At 35.3% G+C, this 16,837-nt stretch overlaps 3 protein-coding genes across 7 annotated transcripts in view; all 3 read left to right on the top strand.

Moving 5' to 3' along the window:
• Positions 1-16,837, top strand: part of LOC125812549 (calcium-dependent protein kinase 8-like) — a 198,285-nt gene that overhangs the window by 22,675 nt on the left and 158,773 nt on the right. The window lies entirely within an intron of this gene.
• Positions 791-16,112, top strand: LOC125812552 (uncharacterized). 4 transcript variants are annotated; one of them, XM_049492034.1, is made up of 5 exons: positions 791-993; positions 4,597-4,908; positions 5,840-6,041; positions 15,042-15,270; positions 15,811-16,112. In XM_049492034.1, exons 1-5 carry the CDS (start codon positions 907-909, stop codon positions 16,058-16,060), a joined length of 1,080 nt encoding a protein of 359 aa, XP_049347991.1. In that variant the 5' UTR covers positions 791-906; the 3' UTR covers positions 16,061-16,112. The 4 variants fall into 4 exon arrangements, with proteins under 4 accessions (XP_049347991.1, XP_049347990.1, XP_049347989.1 ...); XM_049492033.1 differs by lacking the exon at positions 15,042-15,270 and adding an exon at positions 7,262-7,490; XM_049492032.1 differs by lacking the exons at positions 15,042-15,270; positions 15,811-16,112 and adding exons at positions 7,262-7,490; positions 7,791-8,066.
• On the top strand, positions 10,308-14,173 carry LOC125812548 (pentatricopeptide repeat-containing protein At2g01390). Of its 2 annotated transcripts, XR_007442004.1 has the most exons (3): positions 10,308-11,235; positions 12,845-13,918; positions 14,063-14,169. XR_007442004.1 is itself a non-coding variant. In XM_049492026.1 (2 exons), the coding sequence occupies exons 1-2, from the start codon at positions 10,419-10,421 to the stop codon at positions 13,846-13,848; spliced, it is 1,821 nt and encodes a 606-aa protein (XP_049347983.1). In that variant the 5' UTR covers positions 10,308-10,418; the 3' UTR covers positions 13,849-14,173. The 2 variants fall into 2 exon arrangements, 1 of the variants encoding a protein (XP_049347983.1); XM_049492026.1 differs by having other exon boundaries at positions 12,845-14,173.

Raw genomic sequence — 16,837 nt, 5'->3', positions numbered from 1 at the left:
CAAAAACCCACCTAAAACCCCCTTGCCTTTTGACAAGTAGCCTCTCTTTTTCTTTTTTTTGTCCACGTTTTTAATTTGATCTCATTTTATATTTATTACATGAGATAATACATATAAAACGTCGATTTATTTATCTAAATTTTAACTAAACATAAAGTTAAAAAAGTAAATAGATATAACAAATTTCAGCAAAAATTGAGCAAACAATGCAACAAGTTTAAACGATAAATTATTAGTTTCATCCCTAAACTATTGACAGCCATAAAAATACATATCTACTTAATTAACTAAATTTAAATACACCCCCGATCTGTAACATGATATAACAACTTGTCTCAAATTCTTGTATGAGCATGAAATTCTTAATAAAAAGCTGAGAAAAGTGTTGAAAACAGTTCTAAACAAATAAAAATTTAGGGTTATATTTTACTAATGTTGCAAAATCGAAAGTGTATTTAAATCCAATTAGTCAAGTAAATTGGTGTTCTTAAGTCTGTCACTAGTTTAGGAACAAAACTGATAGTTCATACCGAATTTAAGGGTGTTTCCAAAACTTCTTTCAATCATAATTAAACAAAATTATAACTACTAAAGATAATTATAATCTAAACTAATACATACGATTGCTCTTTAATTTGACTTCAATAGGTATCTACGCCTTTTAACTTTAAATGTATATAAGTAGACATTGAAGTTTATATAAAATTACATCAATAGACACATATCTTATGTGACGATGCCATTTTTTACTATAAATTAAGGTGAGAAGTTACTATTTGTAAATTTTACCCCAAAACTTTCCCGGTATAACAAAATTTAGGCCCAATAGCAACAAACCAGCTTCGTTCCCGGTATAAGCCTTTTTATATATCTACTGTGTGTCTGTGTGAGAGAGAAAACACGGCGATGAAGAAACCCGGCGGAGCGGAGAAGAAGAAGGTGAGACGATCTGCCGGTGTCGCATCCAACGGTTCGAATAGTACTACTTCTACGGTAACTTCCACCGCAAAACATCATACATTTTCTTATTTTGATTCAATTTGAAATTTCTCGTGTTTTCTGAAAGGATCTGTGTGTGTTTTTGTATGCCTTAGTTTTGATTGTTGAGATTTAGTTTTTTTTCTTTTTTGGGTGAAATGTTGTGCCCTATTTTTTGAGAATGATGAATTTTTTTATTAGGAGGTTGTGGTTTATGGAAATGTGAGGGGATGTTTGATAAATGTGGTAATGATTTTGTTATTGTTAGATATAGGCGATTTGTTAATCACTATTCCTGAATTGTGCTAGCTATTTAATATAGTTTCTAAATTTGTGCTATAGGATGAAAAGAGACTCCAGTTTTAGGTAATACTTGATTTCCGGAGGAGATCTATTTGGTAATTTTGAGCCTAGGGTTTATTGGGAACAACGTTTCTATCTCGCAAGTTAGGTAGGGGTAAGCTCTGTGTACACATTGCCTTTCTTATACCCAACTTATGGGACTACACGGGGTATGTAGTTGTTTTTGTTGTTCATCTTTTTGAATTAATCTTCAATATGAAGTAACAGTTCTTGAAATGAAGTAATTAAGGCGAGAACTGTAGTTTACCTTATTGTTCTTCTTCTTACCTTTTTTGGTCTTGATTAGTTCAGATTTTTCATTTTGCTTAAATATTCACCTATGGGGTCTTCCTATTACACAACAAAAAGTCTGCTCACGTGCGAACATATTTTTTTTAAAAAAACGGTAGTGTCCAATTCAGTTTGTGCTCCACCTAATGAAATCCTTGGGCAGCTGCTACAGCGCACTAGCACATTTGAGAAAATCTGTCCACTAAACTGGAGCAGATGGGGTCTCACAGATGTACATTGAAAGACGTGGAATAAAAAGAAGTGCAAATCATCTAGTCATTACTAGATAACTTGGCGCCAGATTCTCATCCATTAATCACCAAAAATTTGATGTAGGAAAATGTAAGGTTCTACATTATGAAGTGATTTTGTATGAGTTTCATTCCTAACCTATTTTCCAAAACTGTTTCTCTCAATGGAACTAGTATCTTTTCTGTTTGCACTTAAATATTTGCTCCTCTATGTATTTGTATTTTAGGATTTTCTTTGGAGACAGCTTGAAAGGTAGAGTCGTCAAAATGGACTGGCCCTTGAGGCCAGCCCAACCCATCCCGCTAATCTGGTCAGGCTGGGTTAAGATTTATGAATCACATTTAAAACTGACCCATCCTGCTATTCTGGTCAGGTTGGGTTAAGATTTATTAAAAACATTTAAAACTGAGGTTTATAAGCCCTGCCCCAATCAGCCGCCCTGTGGGTGAAAAGGCTATTTAATTTGAATTAAAAATTGTGAAATAGAAGTAAAGACTAGGAATATTGATTACCGAATAAATCTTAATATCTTACACAATACTTTACTCATTTAGTATTAAACCCCTCATATTAAAATTAGTAATCGTCAAGTATAAAGATGCATCTATCGTAAAAATATTCAAACACTTGTTGCTACTCAAAATTGATTGCACGACTATACCAAAATTGAAATGGGTAATATATTTAAAGTGAATTTAAGTATTATTAATTTTTGAAATGAAGTTATTTGATGATGTTTTACTAATCAAATTTGCATACTATGTAGACAAGATAAAGATGTTAATTAAGATAACTCATCACAAACTGATTCAAATGCGCTTCATGATGTTTGGTGTTAAATATGCTGTAAATTGTCGCAGAATTATGTACTTCCATCTAATCATATGTTAAAAATGTTAACAAATTGACATATTTCTACGTTTGAATTTAGATTGATATCTTTTTTTACTATAAAAAATATTTAGAAAAAATGAAGGGCTAGCCCGCCCCTTCTAGGGCTGGTCATTTTAAGGCCCTTTCGAATAAAGGCCCAGCCCAGCCCACCCTAGCATGTCAAATTTCTTGCCCCGCGAGGCTTGGGATGGGTTGACCCATTTTGACAACTCTAGTGAAAGGTACCACAGAAGTAGATATTGTCTTGAACTGTTAGACCTTTAAATCATTGTTAGGCTATAAGTGGAGGTGCTTAATAATGATCACTCATCCATTATTTGCTTATTTCCAAATAGATGTCTAGTTAAGTTAGTGCTAGCATTTTCAGGATTTACTACACATAGGAACTTCCATCAACTGATCAATGGTTACTTCCGCTGATGCTGCAACAGTATGGTACCAAGAGACCCATTTCAGCCACTGTTTCACCCATCTGAGTAAAACAGTGCGTTCAAGGATTTCTCTCTCACCATCAAACACCAACTCATTTGGAAAGAGTCGTATCTCCTTAGGTGTTAATTCCTTCCGGAGATAATCTATTATCTTTCCCTTAAAAAAAGAAAGGATTGAGAGGTTTAAATCTCCTTATCTTTGTACATCTACTTTGCTTGTTTTGTCCCAAATACATGCTGTCCTTTTTTGGACATTAAATGTTTATAAATTGTTCGTAATTTAGGTTTTGTTACCTAATATTATAGGTTTAAATATGAAGAGGTTGTATTTTTATAACTTTTTAAAGCTGGGTTTGAGCAAACTCTCAATAGTATCTGTTGAATCAACATATTCACAAATATCTAAAATGTAAGATTCCTAGTTCACATACATGATATGCATTTCTAATAATCTTCTGGCATACTCTAGTTTTAAGGGACTGAGTAAATGAATAGTTTTATTCTCCATTTTGTGATTGGATTGTGGAACAATTCAATTAATGGGAGAGACTCTATAGCATGTTGAAACCATAAAAAAGAAAGCTGAACAAGAAAAGGAAAAGTAAAACTCTTTGTTGTTCGGATCCTCGAAAAAATGCAGCTGTACTCATGTTGGATTCTCCAGAAATGCATTACTAAGGATCTGAGCAACATAGGAAAAAAGAGTTTTGAAGGAAGAAGCAGAAGGGCTCTGAGGGATCTCATAGAAATCCTACAGGAATATGTTAGGATATTTTGGGGCTGTCTTCTATTGTATAAAGCTAGAGGCATGGTCTTCTCCTTTTAGAGAAAGAGGATATGCATCTTTTGAACATCTCCTCCCCCTCTTTTTTTCTCCCTGTTGAACATTTCCCTTCCCTCTTGTATCACTGGAAAAAACCTCAATTATGCTGTGAAAGATTTGATTTTCAGTTGAAAGAGCGGTAGAAGGGCCAATTTGCCAATGTTTATGAATGAGAATACATTTATTTGATTAAAAAAAAACTTAATTATCTTTGGCTACTCTGAATGGAGATTTGCTAAACTAGGATTTAGCGGCTGAAGAGAAAAAAAGTAAATATTCTGAGGCTGTAAAGCTGTATTGAATCAGGTGAACAGTTTTTCTTTCTCATATCAGTTGCTGCTTAGATATTCTATGGGGCTGACACAAAGAAAATCAAGACAATTTTGTATAGGAAAGATGAAGAGTTTGCATCTGAGGTAACTGTTTGTTGCATGTTACCCTTTAGCTGGTACTTGTTTGTTGAATTCATTAAGATGTTATTGCCCCCTAACTTTCCAGTTTGTGATTGTGTGGTTTTGGTAATTTTTTGGTGACGATGTCTTTTGTAAATTGTTTTATCCATTTTTTGTTTACTTTTATTTTCAGAAACAAGGTGTGAAGGACGTCTTCCAGCTGTTTGCCGAGAAAGCAAGAGATCATAAAGGCTTAGTGTCACGTTGGGCTGTCCTGCAGGAAACACGGGTAGAGTATTTCAGAGGAAAAGATTTTGTCGCTTTTGTGAGAAATCATTCAGAACTTAAAGACATACTGGAGTCAGATAAAGATTTGGAGCCTGAAGATATTGCCAACACGCTGCTTCAGAAGAATCTTTTAGTCCGCTGTGATCGTGTGGTGAAAATTGTTCGACCTGGGAAGAAAAAACTATCTTCTTGGCCAGCACATTTAGAGATATACCATGTGAGTATCTTTCTTGATTCAGTCAACTATTGGGGATGTTAAAAAGTTCCTGACTTCATGTTTAATTTTATCTTTACTAGTTTGTGGTTCTGCTCACACATGTATTTTATGGTCCTATCATATCCGTGGCCAGTGAGTATGACATAGATGTGGATCCTCTATACATTTCAAAATACAGTGAGAACTTCCTAAAAATTGTACATGCTATGTGGGTGAGTGTATCTGTTATTTACACCACCTGAGACCTTATTACATAGTTTGGTCTTTCCATGGATTTATTATGCTTTGATCCTAACTTGAACTTTGCATATGGACTTAGAGAATGTATGAATGGTAGGGTTACTGAGCTAACTCTTTTCCTAGAAGAATCACAAAAAGATATGGATGAATGGTATGGTTTTGAAATATTTATATGCATTTCTCTAACAGTATTTGTTTGGATCCCTATCAATGGAAGCTTAGTTTCAATGTGATTGACGGGTCCAACTGGTACACTTCCTGAGATGGTAACAAATTTCATTAATATAAAAAGAGAAGTTCTTAGCACAAAGATAGTGCTAAGAGAAACAAACCATAGTCACAAGACTTCCAAATGAATAAAACAAAACAAAACCAAGTCTTTGTCAGTTACAGGGATCCAATGAGATCAACTTAGGACTGTACATCTTGTACTAAAGCTTCTTTACACCAAAAATGAACAAAAATATACAATTCAATTTAATCTTCTGTTCAGAATTTGCTGAATCTTCAAAACTTTTGGAGTTCCTTCCACTCAAATTGTTCACCAAATGCAGGCTGAATCTTTAAGAGTTTTTTTTTACATCTACAACAAATTTCCACATTTTGACTTTTTTTGGTAACTTGAAATTAATCTTTTTCCATAGTTTGCTTACAACTTTTGATGTTAAGTTTCTTCAACGGATATCTGCAGGATCAAGTATTTTCTGAAAATGATGCCTTTTTTGCATGGGCATTTGTGAAAAGAAGACCCCTGTGGCAAACACTTCTCTCATTTTTCTGGCCGGTGTTAACACTAGCGATTTGCTTGTTTCCTGTTTATCCCCATTGGGCCAAATTGCTTATACTATACACGTGTGCTGGTCTCCTCCTTCTCATACTTAGTCTGCTATTCAGTAAGTATCCGTTGCTTGTTACCCTTTTTTTTCTCACACTTGTTATTCAATTTTATTATTTTTGTATAGAGTTGTATCATGCACTGTGATGTGGCTACTCCAAAACTTGAAAGCATTACAGCTCTTGGCTAAAATATTGTGGCATATGAGGGATTGGTCTTATAATTTAGCAAGTTGACAGGTTTCTTCAATCATCAAATACGCTGTTGGGTTCACACTTGTCATGTCAGTATCACGATTTTGAACACATATTAGCTAATTTTATATATCATAGCTGACTACTAAAGCAATGATGTTTGGGCTTGCGTGTGATTAGAGGCTTTAGGTTCTATGTACAATTCATATATATATAGTGAAGAACATGAACTGCAAGTTATTGTTCCCCACATGTTTCTAATTTGGAAAACATTCCAAACCTTTTCTTTTCTTTTGCATTCCTCTTTTAGGCTTGAAGTAATTATATTCAACATAGTTCTATGAAGTTAGGACAAGGATGCTTATCACTCGTTCGGTTTTATATGTTATCGGTTCGGTTTTTCAGTTATCGATTTGTTAGCATACTAAACCAATAAGATATTTGTTATCCTTTAATCAGCGGTCCTTAATCGTTCCGTTATCGATTTTAAAACCGACAAGAAAATGTCTTCTAGGGCCACAACCAACTTTGTCCTCTATGTTCTCCCCTTTCCCTTCTTGTTTCCATATATTAATATGCACTTTATTTAACAATGTTAACCTCTAAGAGGCAGGACAGAAGAATTTCACACCCTTGTCAGTGAGTTGCAGTGGTGTATGAGACCTCCATATTTTTCTCTTGATCTATAAGAAGCATTTAAGCTGGACAGGTGGATGTCATTTTTTCAATAACTAGGATTTTTGAATGCCTGCACACTTTCGTTAGTTCACAATACTGGTTACTATCATTGGAACTCTACGATAGCTTCTTTTTGCTTTGTGTCTATGACAGCTCTGGGTGTGAAGTGCTAATCATATTCTGTTATCCTTCACTTGAATCATCCGAATCCCTAAGTGGCACTCATCAGCAGATTTTATTAAAGTATTTCTGCTTGAAGTGGTGTCTGATATTTCCTTTATTTATGCAAAATTTGCCTGTTGTAAAATGGTGACTCTGGGCTGTTCAAATCATGCTTGTCATGTGTATTTTTGAGTCTTCTATTGGGCAAAAATCAGCATTACAAAGAACAATTTTGTGCTTGCAGTAAGAGCTTTGATCTTTGGTGCTATTTGGGTACTTTTTGGGAAGCGCGTATGGTTTTTCCCCAACATTCTGGCTGAGGAAGCAACACTGCAAGATTTGTTCCAGGTTTGGCCTCAGAAGGATGAAGCCGAGCGACCTAAGTGGACAGCAAGGCTTTTCTACGCAATAGTAGCTGTGGTTGTTATTTTGCTCCTGAGGCATCATGCTCCTGACGAGGCTGCAAGGGCCAGGTTTGCTTACTTGTACTTTAATCTCTTAAGCTTGGGAGTTCACTTGAAGAAATATAACAAAAAACCAGTCCGTATATTTTGAGTTTTTCATTAAACCAAATCCCTATGAAGCTAGATGTCGTATCTTCAAAAAGACGAACTTCAGTAGCAAATAATCTGCAATTTTGTGTCATATTTTGAGAATCAATAACCTAAAATCCCAAGATCCAGCAATTCGGTGGCATCTTCTCTCATTCTGCGAATACAATTCTCTCTTTCTATCGCACTGAAAAAGAATTCCTTTATTATCAACTGTTGCAGGTATCAGAAACGAGTTTCCAACATTATCGATGATGTGCTCGAGTGGTCTCCTAGACAGGCTCTGTCAGGGATGATGGATACCGTTGTCAATGTCACCGACTCAAATGATAATGCAGCTGATGAGAGCAAAACTGGCAGTGAAAAAGTTTATTTCACAGACGACTTAGACGAAGAAACCGATCTGAAAGAAGAGAGTGAGGATGTTATTGGAAACTTAGAAGATAGTGATCATCAGCAACGTGACTTGTAATTTATATAAATGTTGAAACATATGCGTCAAGAATCAAGATTATTCTTTTTCTTATTTTGTATCCTCTTTGTTAATTCTCTTTTGTGGGAAAGTATATTGCAGAACTCTATTTTGGGGCAACTTTAACTGCAACTGCAGAATTTGAAAACCAAGGGTGAGGAGTTCCCTGCGTAATATATTGAAGCTTGGTTTTGAGACTTCAAATTTGCCACTTATAAAAAAGAGAAAAAGATTTGATATACCTCTCAATTTTTCTAATTTGAAGCTGATATATCCCTTGTTTTAAAAGTGACTCACAAAGTTGAGGGGTATAATTATAGTCAGCGTGATCTAACAAAATGTTACCGCAGCGTTTTGTCTTGTGAAATTTGAAAAATAATAATTTGGTTTTCAATATAAAAATAATATTTGAAAATTGGAGTTGTGTTACCATGAATACAAATTTGAGATGGTTTTTTATTTGTGGTAAGTAATTTTGAGTGAAAATATATTTTTTGTTACTTTTCAAATTCTTAAAAAAATTTAGAATTCAACATAAGTTAAATTTGGAATTCTTAAAGCCAAACGTGTATTCTGAAATTCATTTTTTTCCATGGCCAAACATATATTTCAATTTCAACTAAGAAGACGACGTAAGTGTTTTGTTTAAGATTGTTAATTATAAATCTTCATTAAGAGATAAAAATTAAATATCACGAATTTAAAAGAAAAAAAATTCTTAAAATATGGACACTAGTGAAAAAACTCACAAATTTTATTTTTTTTCTTGCCCCATATTCACATTAGAGTTAGAGACTAATAAATCCGAATCACATTGAAAAATACCACATATAGGCGATTGGGTAGCGTGGGACTCGAACCCGAATCCTCTCTTATCCGAGCAGAGATTTTTTTTTCTGCCAGTGTAGCTAAAAGAACAGAAATCAAAACCAAAAAGTTCCGGCCGAGCTACCCTTTTTCAATCAGTGTAGTGTAGAATCAGAAGAATCTGGTCCTTTTGAACTGTATATCTACCGTTTTTTTTAGCTCTCTCTGAAGAGGTAAAGTCTCAATTCTATATCATTATTTTTGCTAAATTTGTCTATTTTTTTTTGGAGAAGAAGCCGGTTTTGATAGTTTTGTCTGATTAATTAGGGATAAAAAGTTCATAATTTTGAATGGTGACACTAATGAATCAAATGCATTGGAAACTGATTATTTTGCTGCATTAATTTCAATACTTTATCTGTTTTTACTTACTTGTCGATGGTTTATCGGAAACAATCTATAGTAGGGCTAGGTAGACACCATCCTCCCTAAATCTCACTTGGGTATGTTGTTGTTATCGGAAAAGCCCTGGCTCTGTCCCTCTTTCGAATCTGATTAAGTTGTTAAAAGAAATCAATTTTCGAATTTGTTAAAAACATAACATTGTGAAAACAACAGATTCATATAGTTAAAAATATAACAAAGTTGTTATTTTACATTTACAGTAGGTCCAGTGGTTGATAGGAGTATTTTGTCGTAGTTAGATATACTTGTATTTCAGTATTAGAAAACATTTAGCTTAAGTGAGATACTATTTTATCTTAATTTTTTTAAAATCAGTCCGACATCCGTTTTAATTTGTTTGACCTACTTATTTTTTTAGTTCGTTTAAAAAAGTATGACCCTTTTGTTTTTAGCAACTTTTTATTTTTAACTTTTTGCGTGACATGTTTAAGACCACAAGATTAAATAGCATTTTGGTACATTTGACAGGTTTTTAGTTTTAGACGACAAGATTTAGAAGTTATTTTAACTTTCTTAAACTCCGTGCCAAGTCAAGACAGGTCACTCAATTTGAAATGATTTGCATAGAACAAAATGATTTAGGGGATTCATATAGTTGAATTTGACTAGTTGGATATTAAGACAAAGTTGATTAGTTTACTGTCGCGTTGATGATTGGTTCGATTGCTTATGCTTTATTTGTTCTCACTGAGAGACCTGTTTTTGAGGTATGTAAACCTTCCACTTCTCTCTTAGCTTTGCATGCTAATTCAGGCCTGTGATCGACTCCCTTATTGATTCTAGTGATTAATCACCATGGTTATCCATATAAAAAATGTTCTTCCACCTCTTTGAAAGGTTTTGCTTACTGTGTTTCATTGTAATTGGACGTCCTCCTTTGTCAAGAAACTTAACAGGATTGTGTCCCACTCATATTTAACACACATTGTATATAAATTCTTCTAGTAATCTGTTTAATATACACAAGCCATCAATTCCCTTTTCTCCTTTTATGTTTAAGTAATTTGTTTCATTCTGTGTTATTTGGCAGATGGAATCCTATGAATCAAAGCAGTGCTCAAGTTGCAGGTTAGAATGCTTTAGTTGAACTTGTAGTCTGGAGTCACATGAGTCAAAGTTCACTCCCTCAAGTTACCAACTGGACCAGAACTATGTTTGCTACTCGCGGTGCTCATCGATTCTCCAAAAAGCTTCAGCCTTTTCAGGGGTTTCCTCTCGAGAGCTGTTGTTGTTTTAGCAGAACTATAATTAACCATGTACATTCCTTTACGCAATCCAAACAGATGAGACCTGTACGACGAGTTAATCGACTGCCGAGCAAGTCTACCAAATCTGTTCCGGAGCAAGACATAGATCTCCCTAAAGTTTTCATGAGGGATACAGTAACAAGAATATCACATATACTGAGATTTTCAACTTGGGATTCTGCTCAAGAGCAGTTGATGGAACTTCCCATAAAATGGGATTCCTACACAGTCAATCAAGTTCTCAAGACCCATCCTCCTATGGAAAAAGCCTGGTTGTTTTTCAGTTGGGCTTCTAAATTGAAAGGCTTTAAGCATGACCAGTTTACCTACACGACTATGTTGGATATATTTGGGGAAGCTGGGAGGATTTCATCCATGAACTATATCTTTCAGCAGATGCAAGACAAAGGAATCAAGATAGATGCAGTGACGTATACATCCCTTCTTCACTGGCTTTCCGACCATGGGGACATTAATGAGTCAATTAAATTGTGGCAGGATATGAAAGATAAAGGATGTGTTCCTAATGTTGTTTGCTACACTGCATACATGAAAGGTTTGTTTGATCATAATCGAGTTAAGGAAGGAGCCAAGATATACAAGGAGATGCTTCAATCTGGTTGCTCTCCCAACTGCCACACATACACTGTCCTTATGGAGCATCTTGCTAGTTCTGGTAAGAGTGATTGGCTTGTTCCTTTTTATTATAGTTGGGAACTTTGAAGTAGCTCAAGTAGTGTACTTAAGAAAGAACTAGCTCAAAAATTTTCGTTCTTACATGCAGAATGCTTATAACAGTTAATAAAGTTATGTGGGCCACTTCTTGGGAAGACACCATTTTAAAAAAAAAGTGTCCATCAAACTTGTGCATAATTAAGCTTATCCAACATTTCCCTTAGTTGTGAATAGTTGGTGTTCTATCTTCTGAAGTCTGTAAAGCATAAGTATATGGCCTTGTCTATGGCTACATCAGTTCAAATACGGTACTTTAAGGTTTATGAACTTATGAAGGATCCATACAACATATTCTAAAGCTACTCTCATATCCTCCTTGAGCTATAGAGTGTGGGGAACTGAGCCCAGTTTGGACCCGTGATGTGAACAGAGATGTTAGGTATTGTTTTGCAAGACATCTGCTGCTTGAGTAGTGGCCATATGCAATCAGTGATATAACTTTCCTTTGTTAGGAGAGTGGTGCTTAGGTTATCCTTGTTTCAGAGTGACAGATGACTAAGAGAGACATTGGTATCAGAATGTATGTTGTCCATGTAATATTAGTTGCAACTGAAGAGGCCAAGGGCCTTGTCACTAAGTTGTAGACTTGGAGATAAGATAAAAATCTAAGAAACATTTGTACACTCAAAGGTATATATAGAAATTAGTTCAGGACGGTCTTATTATGGACAAGAACCTAATTGCATCATCCAAAGCACCATCAGTTGAGAAAGTCAAACCAAGGCCAAGCCAACAAAATATGTTCTGCAGACTTCTGATTTGCTTTTTTTTTAATTGTTCAATTGTGAAAGTAAGTGAGCACTCTGCAGACTGTTTTTCATATAAAGGAGTGCTAAGATTTTCTTGTCAAGCATTTTTGACTTTCTAAAATATGCTGTAGCTTATAAAAGGCCTTTATCTGTGCCTAGGAATTAGCACAAACACCTAGAAATTCTTCCTTGGTAAAAGAGTTGTGTCACTTCAAACTAGTAGGATATAACATAGTGACATTGTTTGACGGGGATGTTGGTCGACCCATTTTTCTAATCAAAGTGTTTGATGATTTTAACTGATGGTGACAACTTTCTTTGCGGTTTGTTTTTTACTTTTAATTTTGCCTAAAGGAAGCTGATTATAATTCCAACCCAGAAAATAGGAAAAAAAATGAAAAGAAAATTCTTCCTTTATGTGGTAGATGTGTCTGTTTCGCTTCCTACCATTAAATTGTCTGTAAATAACACTTCCTTCATATCACACCATTTTATTTGTATGAATTGTCTGGAAAACTGTTGCCTTGTATTATACTATGCGTGAATGCAATTTTAAAGACCATATAATGTCAATACTTAAAATGGAAGCTTCAATATTTTTGACTTGTAGAAAACTTTGCCAAAAATTGAATGACAAAAAGGTAATAATTTGGCATTCTAAGTTCTCTTTGCTATCTGTAAAATTAAGTGATTATGATCTTGAATTGTTAGACCATTGTCACTTCGAATTCTTGACAACTATATTATGATTCCTTAGCTATTAAGAATCTCATCTGTAGATGTACCATAATTGGTTTTCAGGAAAATTTGATGGAGTTCTCGAGATTTTCAGTAAAATGCAAGATGCAGGGGTCCAACCAGATAAAGCTACATGCAACATCTTAGTGGGAAAATGCTGCAAAGCTGGGGAAACACAAGCAATGATGAAAATTCTTCACTACATGAAGGAGAATTTTCTTGTTCTGCGTTATTCTGTCTATCAAGAGGCTTTCCACACGTTGAAGATGGCTGGGGTGAGTGATCGGCTACTTAGGGATGTTAACCGTCATTTGTCCTTACAAAATTTCAACCAAGATCAGATTGACGAATCAGATGGGATTTCTGAAAGTAGTTGCTTTACTTTGGACGATAGGATGATTTTGTACTTGTTGAATAAAAAAAGTCTTCTTGCTGTTGATTACCTACTAGATAGCTTGATGAATAAGCGCCTCAAATTGGATCCTAGAATAGTTTCAACTGTAGTTGAGGAAAACTGTAGTTGTGGTAGAGTAAATGGTGCCTTTTTGGCCTTTGAAGTCAGTGTGAAATTGGGCATAACCATTGAAAGAATTATGTATCTCACCATGGTGGGAGAACTTATTAGAACAAATTCCTTTTCAAGGGTTGTGGACATTGTTGAAGCAATGGTTGGGGCAGGCCTGTCATTAGGGTCAGAACTAACTGCTCTTCTGATTCATCGGCTTGGCTGCGCTAGAGAGCTTGCTTCTGCTGAAAAGTTATTTAGCATCTTACCTGATCAGCAGAAGAGTATTGCTGTATATACAGCTTTAATAAATACCTACTTCACCTTTGGGAATGCTGATAAAGGGCTTGAAATATTCGAAACCATGAGAAAGCTAGGGATAAATCTGGCATTAAGTACTTACTGTGTCCTATTGAATGGTCTTGAAAGAAATGGCTTATTTGATAAACTACAATCTTATAGGAAAGAAAAGAAGAGATTTGAATCTGAAAGCTGCAGTAGGGAGATGTCAATGGAGGAAACAGTCTGCGATCTTCTTTTTGCTGGAAATTTTGACAGTTGAGATGCTAGATATGGATATATGGACTCTTTTCATGATTGATTGGAGTATTTGGAGTACAAATTAGCTGTTGGTACGTTGCTTGTGCTGTCTATCGTGTGTTCAAATTTACAGAAATGGGGTATGCTTAGTATGGAATCCCGCATACTGAAACAGAATGCGGGATAGGTAATCTCGTATGGATCATATTAAAATGTTCTCTCGTTGACAAGTTTAGCTTATCTTTAGAAGCTGTAGCAGCTGGAATGATTGGTCAAATGGGGCTTGACAGCTTGATTATTCTCATGCAACATTATGGCCTTAAAGAGGTATATTTTCTAACTCTACTTCTTGAATGGGGCCTATAAAGTTCCACAGTTATTGTTCTCCACATGTTTCTAATTTGGAAAACATTCCAAACCTTTTCTTTTGCATTTTTCTTTTAGGCTTGAAGTAATTATATTCAACATAGTTCTATGAAGTGAGGATAAGGTTGCTTATCATTCGTTTGGTTTTATATGTTATCGGTTCGGTTTATCAGTTATCGGTTTGTTAGCATACTAAACCAATAAGATATATGTTATCCTTTAATCAGCGGTCCTTAATGGTTCCGTTATCGATTTTAAAACCGACAAGAAAATGTCTTCTAGGGACAAAACCAACTTTGTCCTCTATGTTCTCCCCTTTCCCTTCTTGTTTCCATTTATTAATATGCACTTTATTTAACAATGTTAACTTCTAAGAGGCAGGACAGAAGAATTTCACACCCTTGTCAGTGAGTTGCAGTGGTGTATGAGACCTCCATGTTTTTCTCTTGATCTATAAGAAGCATTTAAGCTGGACAGGTGGATGTCATTTTTTCAATAACTAGGATTTTTGAATGCCTGCACACTTTCGTTAGTTCACAATAGTGTTTACTATCATTGGAACTCTACGATAGCTTCTTTTTGCTTTGTGTCTATGACAGCTCTGGTTGGGAAGTGCTAATCATATTCTGTTATCCTTCAGTTGAATCATCCAAATCCCTAAGTGGCACTCATCAACAGATTTTATTAAAGTATTTCTGCTTGAAGTGGTGTCTAATATTTCCTTTATTTATGCAAAATATGCCTGTTGTAAAATGGTGACTCTGGATGCTCGTCAAGTTTGTCGTGTGTATTTTTGAGTCTGCTATTGGGCAAAAATCAGCATTACAAAGAAAAAATTTGTGCTTGCAGTAAGAGCTTTGATCTTTGGTGCTATTTGGGTACTTTTTGGGAAGCGCGTATGGTTTTTCCCCTACATTCTGGCCGAGGAAGCAACACTGCAAGATTTGTTCCAGGTTTGGCCTCAGAAGGATGAAGCCGAGCGACCTAAGTGGACAGCAATGCTTTTCTACGCAATAGTAGCTGTGGTTGTTATTTTGCTCCTGAGGCATCATGCTCCTGACGAAGCTGCAAGAGCCAGGTTTGCTTTCTTGTATTTTAATCTCTTTAGCCTGGGAGTTCACTTGAAGAAATATAACAAAAACCAAGCCGCATATTTTGAGCTTTCATGAAACCAAATCCCTATGAAGCTAGATGCCGCATCTTCAAAAAGACGTACTTCAGTAGCAAATAATCTGCAGTTTTTGTGTCATACTTTGAGAATCAATAACCTAAAATCCCAAGAGCCAGCAATTCGGTGTCATCTTCTCTCATTCTGCGAATACAATTCTCTCTTTCTATCGCGCTGAAAAAGAATTTCTTTATTATCAACTGTTGCAGGCAGTGGCGGATCCAGGATTTAGAGTCTGTGGGTGCCAAATGGGATTCGAACCCGCAATATCAACCTTCCAAAGTTGTCCTCCTACCGTGGCACCACAAGCCAATTTTGTTCTGTGGGTGACACGCTTTATGTTTATATAAATATTATATATATATACCTATGTATATATAGAGTTTCCGTCGAAGTTCGGGGGTGGCGTGGCACCCCCGCTGCCCTTCATAGATCCGCCACTGGTTGCAGGTATCAGAAACGAGTTTCCAACATTATCGATGATGTGCTCGAGTGGTCTCCCAGACAGGCTCTGTCAGGGATGATGGATACCATTGTCAATGCCACCGACTCAAATGATAATGCAACTGATGATAGCAAAACTGGCAGTGACAAAGTTGCTTTCACAGATGACTTAGACGAAGAAACCGTTCTGAAAGAAGAGAGTGAGGATGCTATTGGAAACGTAGAAGATAGTGATCATCAGCAACGTGACTTGTAATTTATATAAATGTTGGAACATATGCTTCAAGATTATTATTTTTCTTATTTTGTATCATGTTTTATCGTCTTTGTTAATTCTCGTTTGTGGTAAAGTATATTGCAGAACTCTATTTTGGGGCAACTTAACTGCAACTGCAGAATTTGAGAACCAAAGTTGAGTTCCCTACGTAATATTTTGAAGCTTGGTTTCAAGACTTCAAATCTACAATTTAAGTCTCTTGCCACTTATAAAAGAGGGAAAAAGGTTTGATATATTCTCAATTTTACTAATTTGAACCTGATATATCCCTCGTTTTAAAAGTGATTCACAAAGTTGAGGGATATTATTAAAGTCAACGTGGTATAACAAAATGTTACCGCAGCGTTTGGTCTTGTTCTATTTGTGAAATTTGAAAAAAAAAATTGAAAATTGAAGTTGTGTTACGATGAATGTAAATTTGAGATGTTTTTTGATTTGTTGCGAGTAATTTTGAGTGAGAAAAGTGTAAATACATTCTTTTTTTTGTTATTTTTCGAATTCTTAAATTTTTTTGAATTCAACGTTAAATTTCCAATTCTTATAGTCAAGCGTGTAATTTGAAGATTAACTTCGGAAAAAAGGAAATTGTTTAAGGGTTAAACACCTATTTCAATTTTCAACTAACAACACAACACGTGTTTTGTTTAAGTGTCTACTTATGTACCCTCAAAATTGAAGGGCAAGTCAACTAAAGCCAAGTTAAAGGGCATATTTATGTATTCTGGCTCCTAAATATTTCAAAGATAATTAAAATTG

This window comes from Solanum verrucosum, unplaced genomic scaffold (assembly GCF_900185275.1).
Source record: "Solanum verrucosum unplaced genomic scaffold, falcon-dt-bn FXZP01000120.1, whole genome shotgun sequence".
In the NCBI taxonomy this organism is placed as follows: domain Eukaryota; kingdom Viridiplantae; phylum Streptophyta; class Magnoliopsida; order Solanales; family Solanaceae; genus Solanum; species Solanum verrucosum.
Note: the sequence above shows the minus strand (reverse complement) of the source record. Positions and strands in the feature narration are given on the sequence as shown.

Excerpts from the sequence above, each read along its gene's own strand:
- LOC125812552 (XM_049492034.1), top strand. The coding sequence starts at position 907 with ATGAAGAAACCCGGCGGAGCGGAGAAGAAGAAGGTGAGACGATCTGCC. Across the intron at positions 994-4,596 it reads CGAATAGTACTACTTCTACG|AAACAAGGTGTGAAGGACGT; the intron begins GTAACTTCCACC and ends TTTTATTTTCAG. Across the intron at positions 6,042-15,041 it reads CATACTTAGTCTGCTATTCA|TAAGAGCTTTGATCTTTGGT; the intron begins GTAAGTATCCGT and ends TTGTGCTTGCAG.
- LOC125812548 (XM_049492026.1), top strand. The coding sequence starts at position 10,419 with ATGAGTCAAAGTTCACTCCCTCAAGTTACCAACTGGACCAGAACTATG. Across the intron at positions 11,236-12,844 it reads GGAGCATCTTGCTAGTTCTG|GAAAATTTGATGGAGTTCTC; the intron begins GTAAGAGTGATT and ends ATTGGTTTTCAG.